The sequence below is a fragment of the Hippopotamus amphibius genome, chromosome 9, assembly GCF_030028045.1.
Source record: "Hippopotamus amphibius kiboko isolate mHipAmp2 chromosome 9, mHipAmp2.hap2, whole genome shotgun sequence".
NCBI classification, from domain to species: domain Eukaryota; kingdom Metazoa; phylum Chordata; class Mammalia; order Artiodactyla; family Hippopotamidae; genus Hippopotamus; species Hippopotamus amphibius.
In genome coordinates, this window is record NC_080194.1 from 97395830 (window position 1) to 97421090 (window position 25261).

Below are 25261 nucleotides of genomic sequence, written 5' to 3' on the forward strand. Positions count from 1 at the left end.
ACCAATTAGCAGTCACTTTCCATTCTCCCTGTCCCCCAGGTCCTTGGCAACCACTTTCTATCTCTATGGACCTGTGTATTCTGGATATTTCATATAAATGAAATCATATGATATATGTCTTTAGTGTCTGGCTTCTTTCACTTAGCATAATGTTTTCAAGGTTAATCTGTGCTGTAGCATCTATTGATACTTCATTCCTTTTTATAGTTGTATAATATTCCATTGTATGGATATACCACATTTTTTTACTCATTCATGAGTTGATGGACAGTTGGGATGTTTCCACGTGTGTTGACTATTACAAACAATGCTCCTATAAACATCCATGTACAAGTCTCTGTGTGGACAATGTTTTTAATTATCTTGAGTACATACCTAGAAGTGAAGTTGTTAGGTCATACGATAGTAACTCTAGGACTTCCCTGGTGGTGCAATGGTTAAGAATCTGGCTGTCAATGTAGGGGACACGGGTCCAATTTCTGGTCTGGGAAGATCCCACATACCATGGAGCAAATAAGCCCATAGCCACAACTACAGAGCCAGCGCTCTAGAGCCCGTGAGCCACAACTACTGAAGCCCATGCACCTAGAGCTGGTGTTCCACAGCAAGAGAAGCCACCACAATGAGAAGCCTGAGCAGTGCAACAAAGAGTAGCCCCCATTCACCACAGATAGACAGAGCCCGCCCACAGCAACAAAGACCCAATGCAGCCAATAAATGCATAAATAAATTTATTTTAAAAACTAGTAGCTCTATGTTTAATTTTTTGAAGAAATATCAAACTGTTTTCCAAAATGGCAGCATCATTTTACATTCCCATCCACAATGCATGAGAGCTTTCGGCTCTCTGAGCAGCACCGTGTTGGTCAGCAACAACGAGCGCCTTACAAAAGGCAGTAAAGAAGGAGCCAAGAAGAAAGCGGTTGACCCACTTCCTAAGAAAGATTGGTATGATGTGAAAGCACCAGCTATGTTCAATATAACAAATATTGGGAAAACGCTAGTCACAAGAACTCAGGGAACCAAAATGACATCTTATGGCCTCAAGGATCATGTTTTTGAAGTGAGCCTTGCTGATCTGCAGAAGGATGAAGTAGCATTTAGAAAATGCAAGCTTTTTACTGAGGATGTTCAGGGCAAAAACCGCCTGACTCATTTCCATGGCATGGACCTTACCCGTGACAAAATGTGCCCCATGGTCAAAATGGCAGACCACGACAGAAGCTCACATTGATGTCAAGACTACCGATGGTTATTTGCTTCATCTATTCCACGTGGGTTTTACTAAAAAACGCAACAATCAGATTCGGAAGACCTCATATGCCCGACACTAGCAGGTCTGCCAGATCCACAGATGATGTTTTGAAATCATGACCAGAGAAGTGCAGACAAATGACTTGGGAGAAGTAGTCAATAAATTTATCCCAGACAGCATTGGAAAAGACATAGAAAAGGCCTGCTAATCTATTTATCCACGCCACAATATCTTTGCTAGAAAAGTAAAAATGCTGAAGGAGCCCAAGTCTGAATTGGGAGAACTCATGGAGCTACATTGTGGTAATTCTGGAAAAGCTACTGGGTCAGTCAGGTGCTAAAGTTGAACAAGCTGATGGATATGAGCCACCAGTCCAAGAATGTCTTTGAAAATCAGATTTTCAATGGTGACAAATAAAAGATCTTGTGATTTTTTTCTAAAAAATAAAAAAAAAATTTTAATTAAAAAAAATTTTTTTGAAGTGCATGAGAGGGGCTTCCCTGGTGACGCAGTGGTTAAGAATCCGCCTGCCAATGCAGGAGACACGGGTTCAATTTCTGGTCTGGAAAGATCCCACATGCCGCGGAGCAACTAAGCCCATGCACCTCAACTACCGAGCCTGTGCTCTAGAGCCCATGAGCCACAACTATTGACCCCACGTGCCACAACTACTGAAGCCCATGCGCCTAGAGCCCGTGTTCTGCAACAAGAGAAGCCACAGCAATGAGGAGCCCGCGCACCACAAGAGGAGTAGCCCCCACTCGCCACAATTAGAGAAAGCCCATGTGCAGCAACGAAGACCCAACACAGCCAATAAATAAATAAATAAATAAACAAAAACAAAAACAAAATAAAATGTTTTTAAAAAATGCATGAGTTCTAATTTCTCCATATCCTTGCCAACACATACAATCATCTGTCATTTTGATTATAGCCATCTGAATGGCTGTGAAGTGGTATCTCTTCACAGTCGTATCACTTTGTAGTTTTGATTTGCATTTTCCTAATGACTAATAACACTGAGCATCTTTTCACACACTTATTGGCTATTTATACATTTTCTTTGGAGAAAGTAGTCACATCCTTTGCCCATTTTTAAATTGAGATATTTGTCTTTCAGTTGCTGAATTGGGCCAGATATTAGGCCCTTATCAGATATACGATTTGCAAATATTTTCTCCCATTATTTGGGTTGTCGTTTCACTTTGATAGTGTCCTTAGAAGAACAAAAGACTTTAGTTTTGATGAAGTCCAACTTATCTATTTTCGCTTTGGCTGCTTTTGCTTTAGGCATTGTATCTATTAAACTGTTGCTTAATCCATGGTCTTGAAGATTTATATCTATGTTTTTTTCTAAGAGTTTTATAGCATTTAGGTCATTGATCCACCTTGAGTTAATTTTTTATATGGTATGACACTGGGGTCCAATTTCACTCTTTTGCATGTGAATACCCAGTTTTCCCAGCACCATTTGTTGAAAAGACTAGTTTTCCCCATCAAATTGTCTTGGCACCCTTGTCAAAAGTTGGTTAATCATGTGGTGATCATTTTGTAATGCATAAAAATATCAAAGCACTATGTCATACACTTGAAACTAGTATAACCTTATAAGTCAACTATATATCAATTTTTTAAAAGTTTTTTTTAAAAAGAATATATGATGGGTAGAAGAGGTTATAAGGTTCAAGACAAAATGGAGTTTGTGTTTCCAAGCACGCAAATGTGTGATTTCGTAAGAATTCTTAATTACATAAAAGGAGTCATAGGACAGATAAATTAGCAAATTGTTTTAATTCTAACATTCAAAATGATTTCACTCTTTTTTGAAGCAATCTGAATCAAAAGCACTCTAGAAGATAGTCAGTAAAATTCATTTATTCAGATTTGTTGGGAAAAGATGTTTAATCTTGTATGATTCCCCTCATAACAGAGGTTTAATCTTTATGTAATAAAATTTATCTTAAATGACAAAAAATTCAGTTGATCAGAAACGTATGTGTCTATTTCTGGACTTGGCAACTCCATTTCATTGATCTATGTGTCTATTCTTATGCCAGGACCACACTGTCTTTTTTTAATTAAGGTATAGTTGACTTACAATATTATATTAGTTTCAGGTGTACAACATAGTGATTCACAATTTCTATAGCTTATATTCCATTTAAAGTTATTATAAAATACTGGCTACATTCCCTGTGTTGTATAATATATCCTTGTAGCTTACTTATTTTATACATAGAGGTTTGTGCCTCTTAATCCCCTACCTCTATCTTGCCCCTCCCTGTTCCCTCTCCTCATGATAACTACTAGTTTGTTCTCTAAATCTATGTCTGTTTCTGTTTTGTTATGTTCATTCATTTTGTTTTATATTTCAGATTCCATATATATGTGATAACATACCGTGTTTGTATTTTTCTGTATGATTTATTTCGCTAAGCGTAATAACCTCCAGGTCAAGCCACATTGCTGCAAATGGCAAAGTTTCATCCCTTTGTATGGCTGAGTGATATTCTCTTCTATTACGTACATATATGCAGTCATCATGCTTGGAAGCATCACGCTGCCAGCTCTGTTTTCCTTTGAGGTTATTTTGACTATTTGGGGTCTTTTGTGTTTCCATACAAATTTTAGAATTATTTTTTCTTGTTCTTTGAAAAATGTCATCGGTATTTTGATAGGGATTCCATTGAGTCTGTAGATTGCCTTAGGTAGTATGGTCATTTTAACAATATTCATTCTTCCAGTCCCTGAACATGGTAAATCTTTCATCTGTTTGTGTTGTTTTCAGTTTCTTTCATCAGTATCTTATAGTTGTCTGAGTACAGGTCTTTTACCTCCTTAGCTATTTTATCTGCAGGTATTTTATTCTTTTTGATGCCATTGTGAATGGCATCACTTTCTTAAAATTTCTCTTTCTGATAGTTCATTGTTACTGTATAGAAATGCAACAGCTTTCTGTATATTAATTTTGTATCCTGTAACTTTACCAAATTCATTGATGAGCTCTAGCAGTTTTTGGTGGTGTCTTTAGTGTTTTCTATGTATAGTATGATGTCATCAGCAAATAGTGAGTTTTACTTCTTCCTTTCCAATTTGGATTATTTCATTTCTCTTCTCTGATTGCTGTGGCTAGGACTTCCAAATCTATGTTGAATAAAAAGTGACAAGAGTGGGCATCCTTGACTTGTTCCTGGTATTAGAAGAAATGCTTTTGGCTTTTCACCATGTCCAGGAGGTGCTGTGGGCTCTGGAGTTATTAAGGCGGCCTGCCTGCTGGTAGGTGGGGCTGTGCCCGCCCCCGCAGGCAGTTGCTTGGCCTGAGATGTCCCAGTATTGGTGCCAAAAGCCTGGTGGGTAGGGCCGGGTCCTGGCACTAAGAAGCTAGAGGGACGATCCCAAAATGGCACTTGCCAGCTCCAGTGTCCTTGTGGTAGAATGAGCTCCCAGAGAGGGCTGCTTCCTGTGTCTATGTCCCCAGGCTGAGCCCCAGGTGCCTCTTGATCCTACAAGGAGACCCTCCAAGATCCGCGGGTGGGTCTGACCCAGGTTTCTTTCAAATGACTGCTTCTGCCCTGGGTCCTGGAGCATGTGAGGTCTTGCATGAACCCTTTAAGAGTGGAATCTCTATTTCCCCTAGCCCTGTGGGTCTCTGATGGCTTCAAAGCCAAACATTCTGGGGGCTTGTTTTTCTAGTGCAAGACCTCCAGGATGGCAAGCTTGCTGTGAGGGCTCAGATCCCTCACTCCTTGTGGAGAGCCTCTGCAATTGTCGTTATTTTCTCAGGGATATGGGTCTTAACAACACCTCCCCTCCTACTTGTCTCCTTGTGGTTCCTTTTTTATGTCTTTAGTTGTAGAAGATTTTTTCCGGTAGATTCCAGTCTTTCTCACCAATAGTTTCTCTGTAAATAGTTGTACTCTTGGTGAGCCCATGGGAGGAGGTGAGCTTATCGTCCTTCTACTCCACCATCTTTCCACACTGTCTTGATTGCAGTACCTTTGTAGTTTTGAAATTGCTGTGTCAGTCCTCCAACTTTGCTGTTGCTGTTTCAAGAACATTTTGCCTGTTATGAGTTTTTTGTTGTAATTTTCAGTGCACAATTCCTGCACTTCTTTGGTTAAATTTACTCAATATCTTTACTGAATATCTTCACTGAATATCTTCAAGTTTATTGATACTTTTTTCTGCCAATTAAAATCTGTTCTTAAGTCCTTCTAGCGAATTTTTCATTTCAGGTTTACTTTTCAACTACAAATTTTCTGTTTGGTTCCTTTTATTATCTCTATCTCTTTATTATCATTTATTTGTTGAGACATGATTTTTAAACTTTTATTCTTTAAAGATGGCTTCTGTTAGTTCTTTGAACATATTTATAATAACTGAGTTAATGCTTTTGTCTAGTAAGTCCAAAATCTGGACTTCCTCGGGGACAGTTTCTATTGATCAGGAGTTTTTTTCTGTATACAGAACATACTTCCTTGTTCCTTTGTACATTTTTTGTTGAAAATTGAATATCTGAAAAATATAATGTGACCACTGACCATTCTGCACACCAGATTCCCTCCCTCCCTGGGTTTGTTGTAGTTCCCACTGGTTATTATTTGTTTTTGTTGCTGCTGTTATTTGTTTAGTGACTTTTCTGAATGGATTCATCCTGCAAAGTCAATATTCTCTATTATGTGTGGCCACTGAAGTCTCTGCTCAGTTAGCTTAGTGGTCAGCTAATGAATAGACAGAGATTTCCTATATATCTTGAACCAATAAGTCTCTCAACCTTTGCCAGCTTCCTCTCTGTGTGCATGTCTTCACTGGTCAAACAGGCAGTTTACAACTCTGCCTTAGCCTACCTTTCTTACTTGTATAGACCCTTGAGGTCAGCCAGAGATGAGAGATTAGGGCTTTCTCAGATCTTTTCCGGGCATGTGTGTAGCTCTGTACATGCAGATGGCCTTTTAGATCTCCAGGAATTTGTCAGAGTTTTCCAAGGCCCCCGACCGATATCTCATTCCCCAGATTTTTCTTTTACATTTTTTGTTCAGCTCCTTATTAGTCCCAGTGGCATCCACTGCCTCAGACGGCTGCAGTGTTAAAAACTTCCCACTGATTATTTCCAACAAATAGCCTAGCAGTAAGGCTGTGTGCACAGAGAAAGCTCTGAAAGCCCTGGGAATTCGGCTTTACAGGCAATTTGCAAACAGGTCACATAGTGACAGTTCTCTGGAAATGAAGCTTTTCGGAGCACTCCAAACCCATCCCGTCCCCTCTCTATTGGCTACTAGTTTGCTGGTCTTCATGGCTGTCATAGTTGCAAGGCTGTTGGTTTCTAAGTCTACTTGAAGAGGTGGGGTGAGACGGAGGGGAACAGAGCAAGTTAAAAAGTCACGATGCTCACCATGTTTACTGAGTTCAGCCATTTTTCTTAAATAAATGATTCTTGAATTGCTGCAAGTCTTTGGTTAATTTCTAGAGTTTTGAGAAAGTTGATTTAGACTGGTTTTTGCTCATTGCTTCTCTGGAAGAGTGGGTGTTTCAGAGGTCCTTACTCCACCATTTTGTAAGTGCTTCTCTTGAAAAAGCATGTATAAATATCTTTTTGATTCAATTCTACATTTTTTGTTTCCTTTCTACTCACACAGTACAATACATCTCTCCTCTTTTCCCCTTTAGTGAGTGAATTAAAATCAGAGAGGGCTTCCCTGGTGGCACAGTGGTTAAGAATCCGCCTGCCAATGTAGGGGACACGGGTTCAAACCCTGGTCCGAGACGATCCCACGTGCTGCGGAGCAACTAAGCCCATGAGCCACAACTACTGAGCCCACACACTGCAACTACTGAAGCCTGCACACCTAGAGCCCATGCTCCACAACAAGAGAAGCCACCTCAATGAGGAGCCTGAGCACTGCAACGAAGAGTAGCCCCCACTCGCCACAACTAGAGAAAGCCTGCGTGCAGCAACGAAGTCCCAGTGCAGCCAATAAATAAAATAAGTAAATAAAATTAAGTTAAAATTTTTTTAAAAATCAGAGAAGAGATATGAAAAAATATATTTTCTGATTTTTTTCAGTAGTTTCCTTGTGTGACAGTAATATAGAGGGAATGTCAGGCAAGAGCAAGGTGAACCAAAGCTGTTTCTTTCCAAAGAAACAAATATAAATCCAGAAGCACAGTCTTTCTAGTTCTACGATAGTCACAAAATGAACTGGGACAGAACACATGTTTGATTAAGGAGAGTTGGAAAGGATATGTAATATTCCACGAAGAAAAGTGGTTTAATGCCTGTTTCCTGCAAGGAGAAGAGTGTAGTTTCTAGACAGAACAGCTATGAGATGATTACTCAACTTTGAATTTTACTTTGTCAGTATTAACCCCTTCTTACAGCTTCCTTCAAATGTCAGTTGCTGAGCAGAATGAGATACAAAATAAAACCATGATCAGTACATTCTCCTTCTTGAGAAAAACTGGAATTGGTAAAGGGTCATGGTGACAGATACAAGGAGAATCATTCCTGGTGATATCTTAGGCCAGATTCCAGAACGGCTTCTGTTCATCTTAGGGAGGAGTGGGCAGGAGATTTGCATGTATGACCTCACCCAGAAGAGCCAGCCCCAGAGCATATAAACAGGTGAGCAGTAGCTCTCACCCAGTTCCAGGCCCAGCAGGTTGCAAACAGATCAAGGCCATGGCAATGCTCGGGTCCCAGCTGCTGCCGCTGGGGCTGCTCCTGTGCCTGGGACAGCTGTGTCCCCCTGTCAGCTGCATCATACCCCCTTACGACTGCCTGTTCTTCAGGAGTGTGGTCACCGCCACGTCCTCTGAAATCCATGCCAGCCCAAACATCTACGAACCCAGCACATTCTATACAGGTAAGCAGAAGCCATTCTCTCTGCTGCGCTTTGTGCTCTGAGGGGAGATAAAACCGGAATTGCAGAACATACTCCTCCGTCCCTTCTTTCGATGACAACACGTGTGTGTTTGACCCGGCTGGGATACGGAGGCAGAGAGAGGGAGAAGGAGAACATGTGAGAGGCTGGATTGGGTGCATGTCCTCTCTGTGAACCTGAGCCACAGGAGTCATTGTGTCCCGACACCCAGCTTAACCGAGTCCCAGCAGGAGCACATCTGTGGCAAGTTCTTTCACTTAAATGAATTGGGTTTTTCTTCCAAACGTAAAACATTCTGTACTGAGAGGTGGGGGAGGTGTATTTTAAGGGATAATAATTGCACCAGTTTGTAGCTTTTCCATCCACTTGCTAAAACAATGCCGCCGTGGATGACTGTATACTGCACAACTCCGGGGGGCGCTGCTCACATTCAGTCTGTGGGTGGAAAATCTAGTGAGCTAGACAGGGAAGGTGTTACTCTCCCATCTGAGAAATGAGGAGCCTGAAGCTGAGAGAAGTTAGGCGGCTTGCTCAGGGTCTCACAGCCAGCAAGTGGCAGAACTGCCTCTTGAATCTTAGTCCTTTCATTCCTAATCCAGCGCTTTTCTTTGAGGTGCTTAGAAATATCTTAGAAACATCCCTTTTAGGATCAGTCAAACCTACAAGTCAAGGCAAGTGCTCTAGAATAACTTTCATAATAACAACAAATTTAATATGGTTGTTTACACGCACTAAGGCATTCAGTCCTCACGAGGACTTGTCGATGAGAAAACAGAGCTAGAGATGCTAGTGACTCACTCAGGCCACAGAGCCACTTAAACGACGGGCCTGGGGTGTGAACCTGAGCATTCTAGCTTCAGAGGCTCTGCTCTTAACCACGACACTGCATGCCTCTCAATGACAGGGATGAGAGCAGAGACATCTCACTGGGTGCTGAGTACTATTCTAAGAGTAAACACTATTATCTTCCCCGTTTTACAGATGAGAACTGAGGCATAGGGAAGTTAAAGTTTTACCCAAGATCACTAGTAGGTTGCACAGCTAATTTCTGAACCTAAATAATAGCCAAGATTTGTCCAGCTTTGTCTAGCCAGGCTGTCCAGCTTCAGAGCCTGCCTCCCCATCTACCATGTTATCCTGCCTCGCTTAGAACTCGAACCAAATTTTGCAGAGAAGACCATGGTGATAGCCACACCCACGGTCTACAGATTCCAGGCTTCAGCAGGAGAATGACTATGGCCTGCCTTCACACTCTCATCCTGGCTAGTCCTTTTTTCTATTTTTTCTTGGGGACTGTCCTAGGGAGCTGTGGTGAGGCTCCCTATGTCCCACTCCCTCAGACAGTGGATCTTATCATCACCAGGGCAGGGAGGACAATATTACGATTCAAGATGAGGACCAGGAGGGTAAATGTATGGCTTGTATACAGGGAAGGAGCTGGGTGGTCAGAGATCACAGACGTCTGACAATGCATCACGAGGTAAGGGATTCTGGAAGAAGAAAAAAACCTATCTTGTGACGATGCGAGGGGTGGGGGGTTGGAGGTGGGTGTGGTAGAGGAGCCTTCTGCAAGTAGGAAAACAGGAGAAAGAAGAATCAAAAGATGATCCATAAGACCCCCTTGAAAGGGAACGTGCTGGATGAGGGGGACATCACAAAGTTTACAGAGGTGGCGGGTAGAGCAGAGAGAAGGGAGAAGGCCCAGAGGAGCTGAGGCTCACGGAGTGCCTACTACGGGTCATGCTTTTCCCCAGCTTCATCTGACTTCATCTCGGAACAGAAACGTGCTAAAGCTCTGTGATGAACTGACTCACTATGGGAATGATTTGAGAGTCAAAATCCTATGCCCTCAGAGATGTGACATACCAGAATCCATACCTAGAATTACACAACACGCTCCATGATTTCCTTGTGTCATTACAGGACCTCAATGGGACTCGGGACCTTTGGGGAGACTGGATAAATGCCCACACAGGCCAACTGCTTCTCATTTTAATATTGAAAATTTTTTTAAATTTCAGGGTTTGTGTTAACATTGGTGAGACAGGTATAAATGGTTTGGTAGGTTCCAAGACACAACTGCAGCTCAGGCAATATCTTAGAACAGGTTCCCTGGGTCTGCCTTGATATCAGTCAAAGAAGCTTGTAAGGGGGTAGCATTTATATTACGATGCGCTGGGTAAGCATCTGCCTTCGTTTTTTACTTCAGTGGGCAAGAGAAACGTAACTTGCTTGCCTTTTATCCTGAACCTTCAGCTTTAAGACACTATGCAACATCGGATTTGCAACTTTTTAAAGATCAATCAATAAGTAGTTATTTAGGGCCCTCAGGTGCCCAGCACTGGGCTGGCCAGATACACAGGTGAAACTACAGTGTATAGTACAAGCCAGACTGTAATTAAGTCCTCAATTCTATAGTTAAAAAAAATGCATGATTCAGGAGGGAGAGGAAAAGAGGGCTGAATTGGCCCGGAGGTGGCACATCAGCAGGATCTTGGAGAGTAAGTGGGGACGGGCTGTGTGATGAGAGGGAAGATTCCAGACAGGCACCAGGCATGAGCAAAGGCCAGCGGCAGGTGAGCTAGGTGCGTCTGCAGAACCAGAGGAAGCCCGGCTGCCCCAGAGTGGGGGTGCAGACAGCAGAGTGAGCGAGGTTACGACGGTCATAAGAGCCGTGGGCTGGGGACTGTCACCAACAAAACAGAAGCAGAAATATAAAACCAGAAACATTTAGAGGCTCCAGAAAGAAGATCGTGTTGAAGGTTTTGCACAGGTGTGTGTCCTGATGGAAATGTTGAGTGTGGACGTCTGATCAGGCTGAAGCCTGAAGGGAGGGGGCCGTAGAGGCCAGGAATTTGGATAATTCAGGTAACTAGGAGGGATGAAAGGCGGATGTAAGTCAGAGGATGGGGGGTGGGGGGGTGGGGCGGGACAGAAGAAAGGACAAAGTCACGCCCAGGGGAGAGCTGACAGTCCTGGTGGCTGTCTGGAGGCCACCATCACCATCACCGTCGCCTCCCCACCATGCACACACACCTAGGACAAAAGTCAGGTTCTCGCTGAGCAAGTCAGGGCTGGGGGATCTGGCTCTGCAACCTTGACTGACAAAAACAAACAAAACAGAGAAATGTTTCCTGCGAAGCTTAACAATGGCAAGTTACTCAACACCCACCGGTATCCAAGTCTTTACATTCTCCTCTTCACTCTCCCAGGAACCTCTCAAGACAGGTGTCACAATCTCTGTACAGTGAGAGACCGTGTCATTACCCTCAGACCTAGAACCAACCCTAGTGCAAAATGGGCATTCAATAAATATTTGTGGAGTGAATGATGAACAGGAAAGAGACCAAGGATCAGAGGTGAAGTGACTTGGTCGTAAATGTTGGGGGTTGGCGTCAGATCCAGCACTGTCTAATCCTATTGTGCTACAAAATCAATTTTATTTCATGAAGAAGCAGCATTTAAAGGAATTTGCGGTGGATGAGAGGGCCCTAGAGAATAACACCTTAGCATTGAGAAATCTGTTCATAAGGGATCTTCTAAGGGAGGAAATGGACAAACTGAAATATTCTCTTGCAATTCCCTCCCCATTGCATATGGGAATGCTGAAAACAAGTGGAATTAACACGTGTCAGTGGGGTCCCTGCGGGCACATGCTGGGCTAGGTCAGTAGGGAAGACCCACCTGAGTGGAGGGGGTCAGGGAACCCTAAGTGGTTATTTGACAGGCACTTGGATTTGAAGCCTCTGGGTCTCAGTGGGCCCCCTTCCCTCACCCTCAACAACAGAGATCAAGAACACCAGCATTTCCAGAGCCAGGAAGTAGGCTTTGCTTTGACTTGACAGGAACAGTCCCTTATTTCCTGAAGCACTTCCCAGGAGGCCTGCTTTACCATCTCACATGCTTCCGCCCGTTCTCTCCCCACACTTCACCCCAAGAGGAGGGCAGAACTCTCATCTGGCACATAGGAACAGGGCTCGAGAGGCTGAAAGTCAGCCAGAAACTCATCCCTGATGTGCAGTAAAACTAGGGCCAGAGTGCAGGTCTTCTTGTATCCACCTCTTCCTGCAGAAAACTTGGAAAATACCGAAAAGAACTAGGAAGAAAAAACAAACCATCTATACTCCCACAACCAAGAAATTGTCATAGTTAATATCTTGATGTATTTCCTTCCAGACGTTTTTCAACTTATTTTACGAAAATGGGACCATACTATGTTTACATGCTACTTGTAACTTTCTTTTTTCACACAATTTTTATTTCATGACCCCATCTCTTATCTTACTGCACAGATGGCTGATTGTTTCCTTATCATTTCTTCCTAGTGTCAGTTCCTGTGAATAACAGTATTACATATGTGGTCCTTCGGGTAATGGACCAGAAGGATGCAATCATTGGCACCTGGGAATTCGCCGACAAGTATTGCAACAACAGTGTCCTGTATCACTTGAAGAGCTCACACGGCAATCAGTTCAAGGCAAAATGGCTGTCTCCTAGTTTCACGAACATTACTGAAGTCGAGCTACAGTAAGAACCTATCCATATGATTTGCTTTGGGCTTTTACAATTTCATATTGGGTTTGTACCGTTTTATACTGACCTTGGAGAACTCAAGATACAGTCCAGATATGATGTGGATAATTCAGTAGCTGCACTCCTTTTCTGCCTCACCTTTCTTTGTCCTACCTTTATCTTGGAAGTTTATACATCACACACACACACACACACACACACACACACACACACCAGGTATGCTCAACATAAGCAGAAAGAATTGGTGTTAAAGAAAACCAGAGCTGGAGAGTAGTTAAAGCAAAATGAATGAATGAATGAATGAATAGAAACAGATTTTGTTCAGGACTATTGCAATAAGAGAAGAGAGACCTCAGTATAGAACAGATCTCAGTTCTGAATACAACATGGGCACATGGGAATTTATAGCCAAGGAACAGGGTGGGGGCTCAGTGGATAGAAAATCATTAAGAGGAAATGTCAAGACCTGTAAGGGGGACCCTGGCTGAAATGACCTAACGGGATTCTTGCTGAAGGGAGGCCAAGATGATCAGATATCGCCTGGGGGATAGTAGAGGATGAGGAATTCAATCAGATAATAAGGGCAATCAGATATCACGAGTGGGAGGTTCTTGTTAAAATGACTTACGAGGATTCTGGTGAAAGCTGGATTTTACAAGGAAGTGCACAGATGGGCGGGCCTAGGAGAAGGTTCCAAAGTTTGAAAAGTTTGGTCAAGCAAAGAATCCTTGTCACTGGTACCCAGTTTGCTTCAAATTCTCTATATTTCCTCCTACTCCCACTCAATGCATCCCTATTACTCTGGGGCAGACAGCACTCCAGAGCCAGGCAGAGTTGGAGGCAGCAGCAGCAAACAGTTAAAATTAAAGACACTCGTCCAGAAACCATCTGGCCACCCTGGTGTTCCCATCTCTGCCAATCCCCAGGCAATCCTCCAGGAGCCCTTGCTAAGCCGGGGACGCAGAGAAGCTGCCAGTAACCAAGAGCCTGGAGGAGGGGTGCTCTTAGCCCCCATTATTACCGAACTGAACTTGGGCCCACTCGCCTGCCGCACAGCAGAGCCCTTCACTACCAGGCTGTGATGAGGGAAAGTACAGCATTTATTGCAGGCACCAAGCAAGGAGAACGCGTGGCTTATGCTCAAAAGACCCGGAATCCCTGATGGCTCTCAGGGAAAGTCTTTTAAAGGCCACATTTGGGTGAGGTTTGCAAGGGGCATGACTTTCTTCTGATAGGTTGTTGGTGGTGAGGTAACAAGGTGATGTTTCAGGAATCTTAATCATCAACCTTCTGGTTCCAACCAGTCTGGAGTCTACATGCTTGTGGTCAGCACGCAGTCACCATCCTCCACCCACAGAGGGTCTTAGTTTCTGCAGAACAATTCAAAGATAAGTGTCAGATTGTTACGTATGAGGAGACCTAGGACTCTATTTTATCACCGAAATATTGTTTCTTGACTGCTTTTCTTTTGTTTCTGCATTCCCTCACTTCCTTAATTAGTAACTGCTTGAGTCTGCTCTTTGGAACTCAAGAAGGGTCTAGGAGACTAAAGCCTTTTTCTACAAATAAGAAATGGGGAGACGTGGAGGACCTTTTGTACCAGGGCGGGCCCCCAGGGTCCTGCTTGGTTTTGGTCCCCCCTTTTCTTTGATAATCTTCAATCCTAAGGGGAATGGGGGTGGGGGTGGGGGCGGGACAAGACAGAGAATAAAGTTTGGGATAGAGAGGTTAAGCATCCACTTAGCAGGGCGTCTCAGTTTTAGGGGGACTCAACTTCACCACTACACAGAGCGACGGCAAGAGGAGAGTCCAAAGGAAGCTGCTCCAACCCAGGCTCACAAGGACAGCGGCCTCGCAGAAGCCAGCCAGGACTGCTGGGGGCAAGGGCTTTCCTTCCCTCTCACCTCCTTAAGGCCCCCCCCACTCCAAGCAACGCCATGTAGAACACCAGACGGTGCCAATCCGCAATGCAGACAGCACATTCCCACCGACAGGGTGGTCGCCACGGCCCTCCTGACTCACACCGTTATGACGCTCTGGCCTCTGTGCTTGTTTACGACGTCCATGCGTGGCCTTGATCAGCAAGGCTGACGAGGGCAGGGGAGCAGCACATGCGATGCGGGAAGCCCACTGTGCTGGGTAGGGCACAAGAGGCAATGTGAAGAGGTTCCTGCCCACAGAACTTTACAATGAGGGCTGGCGAGGCAGGGCTTGTACAGAAACAGTTACTGAGGGTGCACATCACTTCCTCAGAAGGTGTTCCCTTAATCCCCAGATCATGTTCTGCTCCCTGCTTACCCACTCTCATCACTGCCCCTGCTCCGTCAGAGCGCACATCACAACTGCGATCACTCACTTAACTCCTCGGTGAAGGGACTTGAAGTGCCCCCAGGGTAAGAACCACGCCTGCTGTGCTCACCACGGTCCCCTCAGCACCAAGCACAGTGATTGGCATGTCGTGCTCTCTCTTTAATTGTTAAATGTATGGGCAAGAGACTGATGTAATAATAGACCCACTGATATCAGAACAGACCAGGCTGTACAGATCATTTAACGAACATTAAGCGCCTGTGACCTATGTGTCAGGCGTGATTGACAACAGAACCTGCCCTCGAGGAGCTGGCCCTCCAGTGGAGGGGAGAGGCTCCCAGCAAGGCAGTGCAGTAGAGGGGCATGTCTCTCTGATGGAGATCTGTCTGGGTCCTGGACAACAGGGAGAAATAACTTCACAGAGGCTACTGCTGAGTCTGTGGGCAGATGTGCCCAGGACTGGTGTTACAAGCACAAAGACTGGCCTGAACAAAGACCAGCCGCGTATACGAGCCTGTGGGGAGTTCAGGGTGCTGGAGTTGGTGGGGGAGGGGGCTGGACATGACCCTGCCTGGAGCAAGATTGTGGAGCATCCTGGTCAAGACGGTATAGAGCAGACCAGCATTAAATGACCTGCTACTTGTGCCGTAAAGAGTGTAAGCACAAAAGGAACACAGAGGCTGGGGTCCCCTAGGAAGGCAGCAATGCGAGCTGAACTTGTGGATTCCTCACCATTATCTCTCACTGATTTGCCCTCCACAGAGTCTTCACTGCCAATTCCGAAACCTCGGCTACAGCTTTTTATCTGAAACTGAAAAAGGATGGTAAGTTCCTCTGCAACCTGTTTACATATCTGGCAGTGAAATCCATCAGCCTGGAAAATTACCTTGCCGGTGCACTAGAGAAAGCAGTCTTCTAACCATGATACCAGTTGAGTCTCCCAGCCCCTTGAGATCGGATTAAGATTAGCTCAACCCCTTACCCTGTGCCCTGTGGAAAACAAAAGCCAATTCTGAGGGGCCTTCGACATTCATGGTCACTCGTGGCTCCAGACTCCAACTTCCTCAGGAGCTATTTCCATTCAACACCACACACGTGGATATGCAAGTCGGTTCCTTCCTCAGTTTCCACAAGAACACCACCTCACACAAAGCCTTCATAGGTATAGCCGACTTTACCGAAGGGTTTAAGGGACGAGAAGGGAAATTTGCACAAAGAAGGGGTGGTGGCATAGAAAACCAATAATTTTGTTAGTTCTCAGAGGGGCCTCTGGCCTCCAGCACAACCACCAGAAATTTCGACAGGCCTTTCCCAGGCTGTAGCCCTCAACATCAAACCTTTCTGAGGCTCCTTCCCTTCTCCCTTCTCTGCCCCCTTCCTTCCTTCCTTCTCCCTCCCTCTCTCTCTCTCTCTCTCTCTCTCTCTCTCTCTCTCTCGGAAGCAAGAACAAATTCAAGAAACTGAGGTTCAGAAAACATAGGTAACTTGCCCAAGCCCACAGAGAAAGTAAATGGCAAAACTAGGACTCAAATTCCACATCTTCTACTTTTTTTGACTTTTCTTAGACTTATGTTAAAACTATAAAGACAATCTTTTTTTTTAAATTAAGTTTTTAAATACAAGCTTCAACCAAGAACAAGAAACATTAGTCTTTCTCAGTGTCCAGACAACAGGTCTTCCTCGTGAGCTCCCAAACGCTGAAACACATCTAGTATGCTGCCCACTTTCCTGTCCGTCAGGCACTGCAAATGTGGTCAAAGCCTTATCTATTTTCAAAAACAAATATTAAAGTGATTATGCCTAATGAAATTGTCATATGAAAGCCTTAACTATTTCCTTAGTGGTTTCCCCTCTGTGAAAAGATTGGGATGTTATTTTCTTTCTCCAGGACATTTTTGAAATGAACACTGGTATAAACGCTAGGAAAGGGAAAAACAAAAAAAGTTGGTTTCTAGTCAGGACTCCTTAGCTCCATGCTAATAAAATCCAGATTTGAAAAAAGGAAAAGAAAGCGGCTATGTTCAGCCCTCAGTGGTGTGCTAGAGAAGCATTTGCCCTGAGGAAAAGCTAAATGAGATAAGACAATGCCACAGAGCTGGAAGGCACCTCCAATGCCACCTCCAGGTGTGCAGAATGCACAGGCCTGAGCAGGTCACTTGGCATTTCCCTCCTTCTTCTTTATGGTCCCCTCTGTGGTTCACTCAGACCCTTGGAGGTGTCATTGCCAAGCTCCAGTTTTCCAGGATCAGACAAACCCCCAGGGTTATAGGCCTGACTCTCTCTGCTTCTCTGCAAGGTAACCTCAGAGAACCAACATGTGGTCAGATCACTGCCTGTGAAAGTGACCAGTGCCTCAGACACCACAAAAAGGGGTTCATGCCTTTGGACAGGGCCTCTTTCCACCTCCTTTAAAGCAGAGTTAGCCATCCTCAAGTCTGGGTGGTGTCTAGTTCTTAGAACCTTTACGTGCAAACTTTGAAATTAGCAAATAAAATAAAGTTGTATCACTATGGATCATATTTGCACTGACTTTGATCGAATATAATATTAAGGACATGAGGACATTTGAGGGCAGACTAACCTCTCAACAGCAAATTCAGTAGTTCTGTAAGTTCAGGATAAATTCCTTCTTCCATAGACTTTAAGGTCGAAGTGTTTCTTATTTTTGTTCCCTGACACTTTGCACCCCCTAGTTCCCCTCTCCTCTACACGCACTTGGCCCTTGAGAAGTGTTCGTTGAATTCTGCCCATGAACCTGGCCCCAGAGTTCCATCACGTTAGCCTCCTTTCTCTAGTGTCCACTCGCCACTCAAAAGAGGTTCTGATGCCATTCTTTCTTTTTCCAGAACCAACCTCCATCTTCACCACCAAGACCTACACAACGAAGCCAACCACAACCCCACCCCTCAGCCCCAACCCCCACCAAACCGCACCTCCCCAACTAATCACAACCCCCCAACTAACCACAACCACAACCCCAAGCCACAAACTAACCACAACCCCAAGCTACAAATTAACCACAACCCACAAGCAAACCCCAACCCACAAGCTAACCACAACTCACAGCGGGACCAAAAGCTCAGCCAACAGAGCCTTCGTCAGCCCCGTGAGAGATGCCTTTCAGATCCTGCTTGTCTTTCTCACCAGCAAACTCCTCTTCTAGAAGGACACTGGGGGAGCAATTGCTCCTGCCTCCACTGAATCCTTCTATGTTCAGTCCCAAGCCAGGGCTCTGACCTATGTGAATGAAGACTCTGCCTTCTCAGATGTACAAATCTACTGCCACTGCTTCAGACCCAAATGGAGACGTGAGGGTCACTCAGTGGAGAGTAGCCAGTCCACTGACTGCCGTTCAACTAGATCTCTCAGGACACAAACTAGGCTTTTTGCAACTACTTACGCCTAGTCTAGGTGTAACTTGGAATTTCTGGCTCTTGATTTAACATGCTGACAGCAATTCCACAGCCAATCTAAACATTTGTTTAGATGCAAAACCAGTAGTATCTGAAGGGCAAGAAAATAAGAACGCACCATGTCTGAGCAGCAAAGGATAGGGAAGGATTATGGTATAAAGGCATTATTTTCTGTCATACCAAATAAAACTAGATTTCAATCAAGAATAATGAATGTGTTAAATTCAAATGTCTTGAATGAGTGATTAACTTAAAATACAGAAAATGCCATCTAATTTTATTCATTTATGTGAGCATTAAAAAAATCAATGGATATAAAATAGATAACTAATAAGGACCTACTGTATAGCACAGGCAACTCTACTCAATACTCTGTAATGGCCTATATAGGAAAAGAATCTAAAACAAGAGTGGATATATGTATATGTAAAACTGATTCACTTTGCTGTACACCTGAAACTAACACAATATGGTAAATCAACTATACTCCAATAAAAATTTTTTTAAAAAATCACTGGAATGGTAAGAGTGTGTATGTTTTTAAGGCCACATATGAGTACATTTTTCGAAATTTTAACTTTCCTCAGGTGCAAATTGGTCATTTTTCCCTAATGGTAATTTCCACTAAAAGAAATGCGCGAAATATTTATAATACTCATAATACAACATAAAACCAAAAGAAAGCGTGGTACTTCCAGTAATAAGCAACCACGTTTTCTTGTAAGAGGTGTGCTGCATTCCAGGATGCCAACATTCAGTGACTGGTTGCCAACTTGCAGCTGACCTTCCTCAGGGACAGTTTCTGTCAATTTCTTCCTTCTCCCTGTGAATAGGTCATACTTTCCTATTTTGTATGTCTTTAATTTTTGTTGAAAACTTAACATTTTGAGTGTGATAACGTGCTAACGCTGGAAATCAGATTCTCCCTTCTCATCAGGTGCGCTATTGCTGCTTGTTGAGGGCTGCGGTCATCCACTCGTCTGGTAATTTTTCTAAACTGATTTTGCAAAGACCGCGTTCCTTGTGGAATGTGGTCACTGACGTCTCTTTTCTGGTATCTCAATGATCAGCCAGTGACCTGACAGATTTTCATATATGTCAAAATGTAGCAGCCTCTTTCTTCATTTAAGCATTCCCCTAACAACTATAAGTTTCTGTATTAGATTCTAGAGTTCAGAACAAGTTCACCCTGCCAGATTTTGTCAGCTTACTGGCTGCTACAGGGGAAGGACCAATTCTTGGAGTTCCTTACTCCGCCATTTTCTGTGACATCACTTGGTAGCCCCTACAGGCACATGCCAGGTGCTGTACTAAGCACTTTATATGTGTCATCTCACTTAATCCTCACAACCACCCTATGAGGTATAGCCATTTTACAGAGGAGGACACTCAGGCAGAAAGAGAGAAATAATCTGCCCAAAGTCGTTCAGTGAATAAGTAGTGAAGCTGGGTTTTGAAGAGTGGTCTACACCGCTTCAGAGCCTGCACCTTTAACCAGGACACCCTAAGGGCTCCCTGAGCAGCTCCCGCATCACCTGGGACCCCCCATAATAACCAGCTTCCCTGGGTCATATGACAAGGAGAGGGTATGGGTGTTTCTCGCTGTCACAACAAGCAGGCTTCGTGCTCCAGCAGTGCTCCTGCAGGCCCCACTTCTCTGCCACCATCTCCAAGATAAATAGCAGTGAGTCCTGAGCCAACAACCTAGGAACAAGGTTCGTATTTGTCATTGATGGCCCACCCTGGCACCCCATCTCAGATTCAATGTGGAAGGTGTGACAAATGTTACAGCCTCAGCAAAGATACTCTCTGAAGCTGGAAAACGTTTAGACTCAAAGAAATCTGGGTAGATGAATTCAGACAAGCAGTACAGAGGCACCTGAGCAAGAGCACTGGGTTAGGAGGCAAGAAACTTATTAATTTCCAGTTCCGCTGCTAAGTAGAAAGGTGGACCTTAAAGAAATCACTTTACCTTCTTCTGCCTCAGAATTTTTTATTGGTTAGATAAAAGGTTGGCCCAGGACTTTCTAGGTGATGAAGTGGTTAAGAATCCACCTGCCAACGCAGGGGACCCGGGTTCGATCCCTGCTCCAGGAAGACCCCACACGCCGTAGAGCAGCTAAGCCCGTGCACCACAACTACTGAGCCTGTGCTCTGGAGCCCATAAGCCACAACTATTGAGCCTAGAGCCCATGCTCCGCAACAAGAGAAGCCACTTGCAATGAGGAGCCCGCACAACACAATGAAGAGTAGCCCCCGCTCTCTGCAACTAGAGAAAGCCGGTGTGCAGCAACGAAGACCCAATGCAGCCAATAAATAAATAAATAAATTTATTTTAAAAATTTTATAAATAAATAAATAGAAGGTTGGTATCTCAGTCCTCTTCCAGGTCTCAATTTTGATTTCTCTGCCACACCCAGACCTAGTTCTAAGCATCTAGCCAGAGATGGTCTGTAGGTGCTACCTTATGCCTATCTGACTGATTGGCAGAGGCTGCTGGGAGCACTGTTGAGAAGGATTCCGAAGCAAAACCCAGGCTCAGAAATACTTCACATCCAACTAGGGATATCTTCCTTGGGCTCAGGAGGCAGGAATTGAAGCAGAAGAGGCTCCAAGCATTTGCCATCCCTGGTCACTCCTTAAGTGAACCCGTAAGTGGCAAGCACGCTGAGTAGCAGAACAAGAGTAAAGGGCTAAGGAAGTGTGTACATTCACAGCCTCAGGAACAGCTAACCCAGACCCTCGCTATTGGGAAGGCGATAGACCAAAATGGAAAAGAGAAAAGCGTACGGGCGACGGCAAGGAAGCCCACAGGCTGCACCTCATGCACCTCAGAGACAGGCTGTTCATCACTCCCACATCCCCCTGCCCCACCTTGTTCTTCCACCTGTGTGTCTTCTTGTTTGTAGCTTTGTGTTTTGTAAATTCAGTGCATTTCCATCCTGTGTCAGAAACAGCAACTGCCCACTCATTTAGGGGAAGTGATAATTCATTCTGAGAAAGTAGGAAAGAAAATTAATGTCTTCCAAATCCCATTACCTCAAAGATCTTCACACACCAGAAAGGTTCTAGACCTGGTCAACAGTCCAGCTAGAATACCAACCATTCAGGGCAAGAAAAAGACTCAGAATAGGGAGAAAATTTAGACAGCATCTTACTGTCTATCAACCCCCCACATTATTTTTAAAGTAAATGTTGAAAACTTTATTAAATAAAACTATTATTTCATAAGAGAGGTGGTTTTGGCAACTGTCTTAAAGGATAAATTCTGAAACCAAACTGCATGGTTCAATTTCATTTTATTTTACCCCTTATTAGCTGTGGGACCTTGTATAAGTTACTTAACTTCTGTGTACCCTGGTTTCTTCATTTGTAAAATAGGGAGAAAAATAGGAGCTACCTATTGGTTGTTGTGGAGATTAAATCAGTTAATATATATAAAGCACCCAGAATAGCACCTGGCACAAAGCAAGCACCATATAATTATTTAATGCCTAAAAAAGGTACCAGAAATGATGCATTGATGTACAAGAAAGCCAAGTATTATAACAATATGTACAAATAAAATGGTGCCCATAACAAGGACTAACATTTGCAATTTGTAACTGTTATAAGAAATGGCTCGTCTGACTTTTCTCCCTCCCTCCAGCCCCACCCTCACCTCCACCCCTCAGGCTTTTAACTAGAATGTCTTCTAGCTTTCTGGGTCAGCTCCTAGGCTCTCTCTTCTTGTACAGAATCCAAATAATGGGTAAAGGGGCTAAATTATCATACATAACACAGAGCTGGGTCCAGGGAGAGGGTGGGGGAAGAGAAAGCAAAGGCAAAGATTGGGTTGAGTATTGTGGGGGCTGAGACAGAAAGCTTGGGAGCCCCTGTGGACTGAAAGGAGAGGCTAGGGGATTTTCCCAGTACTGCTCTTGGTTGCAAACGAGTTCTGATAATGTCCTTCAAGAGATACAAGTGAAAATCAGAATCATTGTACTTCTGGTGGCTGAACTGTATTTTGTAATGTGGCACAGCAGTGAAACCAGCACACACGGGCCACACCCACCCTGCTTTTATGTAAGTTACATCCATATATAGAGATAGAATAAAGTTAAATGAATATACCTGATATAACTGGGAAGTAATTTAGCATATGCAGAATTTATCGATGCATACATATGTATGCTATATGTAAAAATAACTTTAGACTCAGATGCTTGAGTCTAACAAACACCTTTGGCTAAAATAAAATGTGTAGACAAAGCACAATTTAAAGAGCTTGGGATATTTTTTGAAATAGTTATTTTAATTATTGAGTCGGCTTTTTTTTTTTTTTCTTTCGAAGCTGAACAAACCTGGGTTCAAATCCCAGCTCTTCCACTTGCTACTTTGAACAAGACTCTTAATCTACTTAAACCCCAGATTCCTCACAGTAAACAGGAGCTGACTCCTACCTTAAAGGGCCCGATGACTGTGACACTGGACACATCATGGCTGACGTAACACTAATTCACAAGAAGCCAATAAACCCCAGAAACCTGTTGGTTAACTACAAAGACATCAACACAAACTCAAACGAAGGCAGAAGATGTCATACCCCACAAGATGGTTAGGTTGCACTTTTCCTTTTCTAAACATAGTTTTCTCCTTCAAGAAAGGAACCTTGACGTTCCCCTGAGTACTCTGGGAATTATGAAAAGTTATTATGGCAACAAATGGAGCCCTTGTTTGCTCAAATACATGTTATCGCCTCAGTGGTGCCACCGATCTGTGAGCTCCACATGCCACAAGGAACCCTGTTCCTAGGGGCTACACAGATGGAATGATAAAAGGCATTCTTTGCAAGACCAGCTAAAGCCTCTCTGCCTGGGGAAACTCCAGTCTCCATGAGCTGGGACAATAACCACCCACCAATCTTCACTGTCTGTCCTGTCATTAAGGGACTGCCTTAGCGAGCTGCTGCGCGAGGGCTGCTAACAGATGATGGTGTGGTCGTGCGGAATAGCAATTTACTTAAAATACCCTTGATTCAGAATTCTAGCTTATTTGTACTTCAATTAGTAGTTGAGGACTAAAACAAATTTTACCTACAGATGGAAACAAAATCCCCAGGAAGATAAAGTTAGCTAGACAGGAAGACTGGGGATTTTATTTCATGTTGTGGTGGTTGTTCTCTACGCTGAAGCATGAAAAAATAACATCTATCTGAAGTATGCTTAAAAGGTTGGTGTTAAATCTCAAAATTTTTACCAAGCCAGTTTTAACCAGTTCTTTACAGATGGCAGGTATTGTCCTCCACACAGTCATTATTCAGCACTTGCTCTGTGGCAGGCACTGGGCCAGGTCCCGGGGAAACAGCGAATAAGACACGGCTCTGGCCCTCATGAAGTTGACATCCTCGAGGTGAGGACAGACAACAAACTAACAAACAAATAAATAAGACAAAGGAAATATATATATATAATTGTAAAACTGCAAGAAAGGGCAGTGTATAGGTATTATAATAGAAAATAACAGAGGATTTCTACCTATACAGGGTGATCAAGGAAACCTGCAACAGAGTGATCTTTAGGGTGGGATCTGAAGAATGATTAGGTTTTATGAAGGGAATGAGGAATGGAGGGGGCTTGGGGAGGGCTGAGGCGGCATTCTAGGTAGAAGGGAAGTAAACACAAAGATCCTAAGAGACTCTGCTTTGGGAAAGGTCCCTGGTGTTCTTACTTGCTGCAATTAATAAATATTCCTCTCACTTAAATAAAAAAAAAAAAAGATCCTGAGGCACAAATGAAATGAGTATTCACTAGGACTTGAGCAAGGGCTAGCATGACAAAGACACAGTGATCAGCTTAAGGCTGGGGAAGTAGGCAGTGGCTGGATCATAAGGGGCTTGGCAGGCCAATGTCAGGAGTTTGGATCGTATTTTAAAAACAAGAGGAAGCTTTCAAGGGGTAACATAGGGGTGGGGGGGATGACAGGAGTGTGGAAGAGAACCAAAGTGGGGCCGGAGACCAGCTAAGAGGCCGTGTCAGTAATCCAGGCAAAAACTGGTGGCAGTCTGGACTGAGGTGGTAGCATTGGCAATGGAGAGAGACAAAAATCATTACGTAGAGGTAGAACCAACAGAACTTTCTGATAGACTGGAGGTAAGAGGTGAAAAGTGGGGAGTGGGAATCAAGGACAACTCCCAGATTTCTGGCTTGAAAGAAATGAATAGACAGTGGTCCATACTCATTCCCATGGGTATTTTTAGGGAACACTAGTACAAGAAGATTCTGAAGGAGAAACTAGAAATTTGCTTTTGGAAATGTTAAGTTTGAGACGTCCATAGGACAACCCAACTACCCATATGTGGTTCTGTCTGTGCAAATAAAACCTTTAAAAGGTAAAGGCCAACACCAGCTCCCTATCTTCAGCCTGTGCCCAGCCACAGCACTCACATTTATTGTTATTTGTGAAAAGTAAAAATGGTTTTTAAACTTAGTTCATACTTCTTATCATACTAAATTGGGAATCTTCATTGACTAGTAAACTGCTTGTATGAGAGTGAACTTGGGCTTAAGTACTGATGACTTGTTTCTTGGGCATCTTTGAGAATACGTGCCTGAGATGTCATTTCTTTAACCAACAACCAGGAGAGGAAAAGGAAAGGGAAAGGAATTCTGATTCTCTTTTTTAATGATTAGTATGTCTGTTTAGATGGTGACAGAATACCGGTAGGAGTGGGTGGGTGGATCTTGAAGGAAGCAAAGTAACTGATGAAAGCATAACTGCTGCTTTGAACATCTTCCAGCACAAGAATCACTTTCCCCTACTTTTATGCTGATAGCAGTTCTCTCTGTAGCTACCCAGAGATAGTGTTTATCTGGGACATTTTCCAAAAT

General features: G+C 43.7%; 1 protein-coding gene and 1 pseudogene across 1 annotated transcript; both read left to right on the forward strand.

Annotated features, from left to right (window-relative positions):
- The first annotated feature begins 829 nt into the window (after window positions 1-829).
- Window positions 830-1334, forward strand: LOC130860977 (40S ribosomal protein S3a-like; annotated as a pseudogene).
- A 6600-nt stretch (window positions 1335-7934) lies between these two features.
- Window positions 7935-18142, forward strand: PLET1 (placenta expressed transcript 1). The gene is made up of 4 exons (XM_057749493.1): window positions 7935-8118; window positions 12462-12663; window positions 15742-15803; window positions 17826-18142. The coding sequence occupies exons 1-4, from the start codon at window positions 7935-7937 to the stop codon at window positions 18140-18142; spliced, it is 765 nt and encodes a 254-aa protein (XP_057605476.1).
- Window positions 18143-25261: the final 7119 nt, after the last annotated feature.

Coding starts and splice junctions, on each gene's coding strand:
- PLET1 (XM_057749493.1), top strand. CDS start 7,935: ATGGCAATGCTCGGGTCCCAGCTGCTGCCGCTGGGGCTGCTCCTGTGC. Junction 8,119..12,461: donor ACCCAGCACATTCTATACAG/GTAAGCAGAAGC, acceptor ATTTCTTCCTAG/TGTCAGTTCCTGTGAATAAC. Junction 15,804..17,825: donor TCTGAAACTGAAAAAGGATG/GTAAGTTCCTCT, acceptor TTCTTTTTCCAG/AACCAACCTCCATCTTCACC.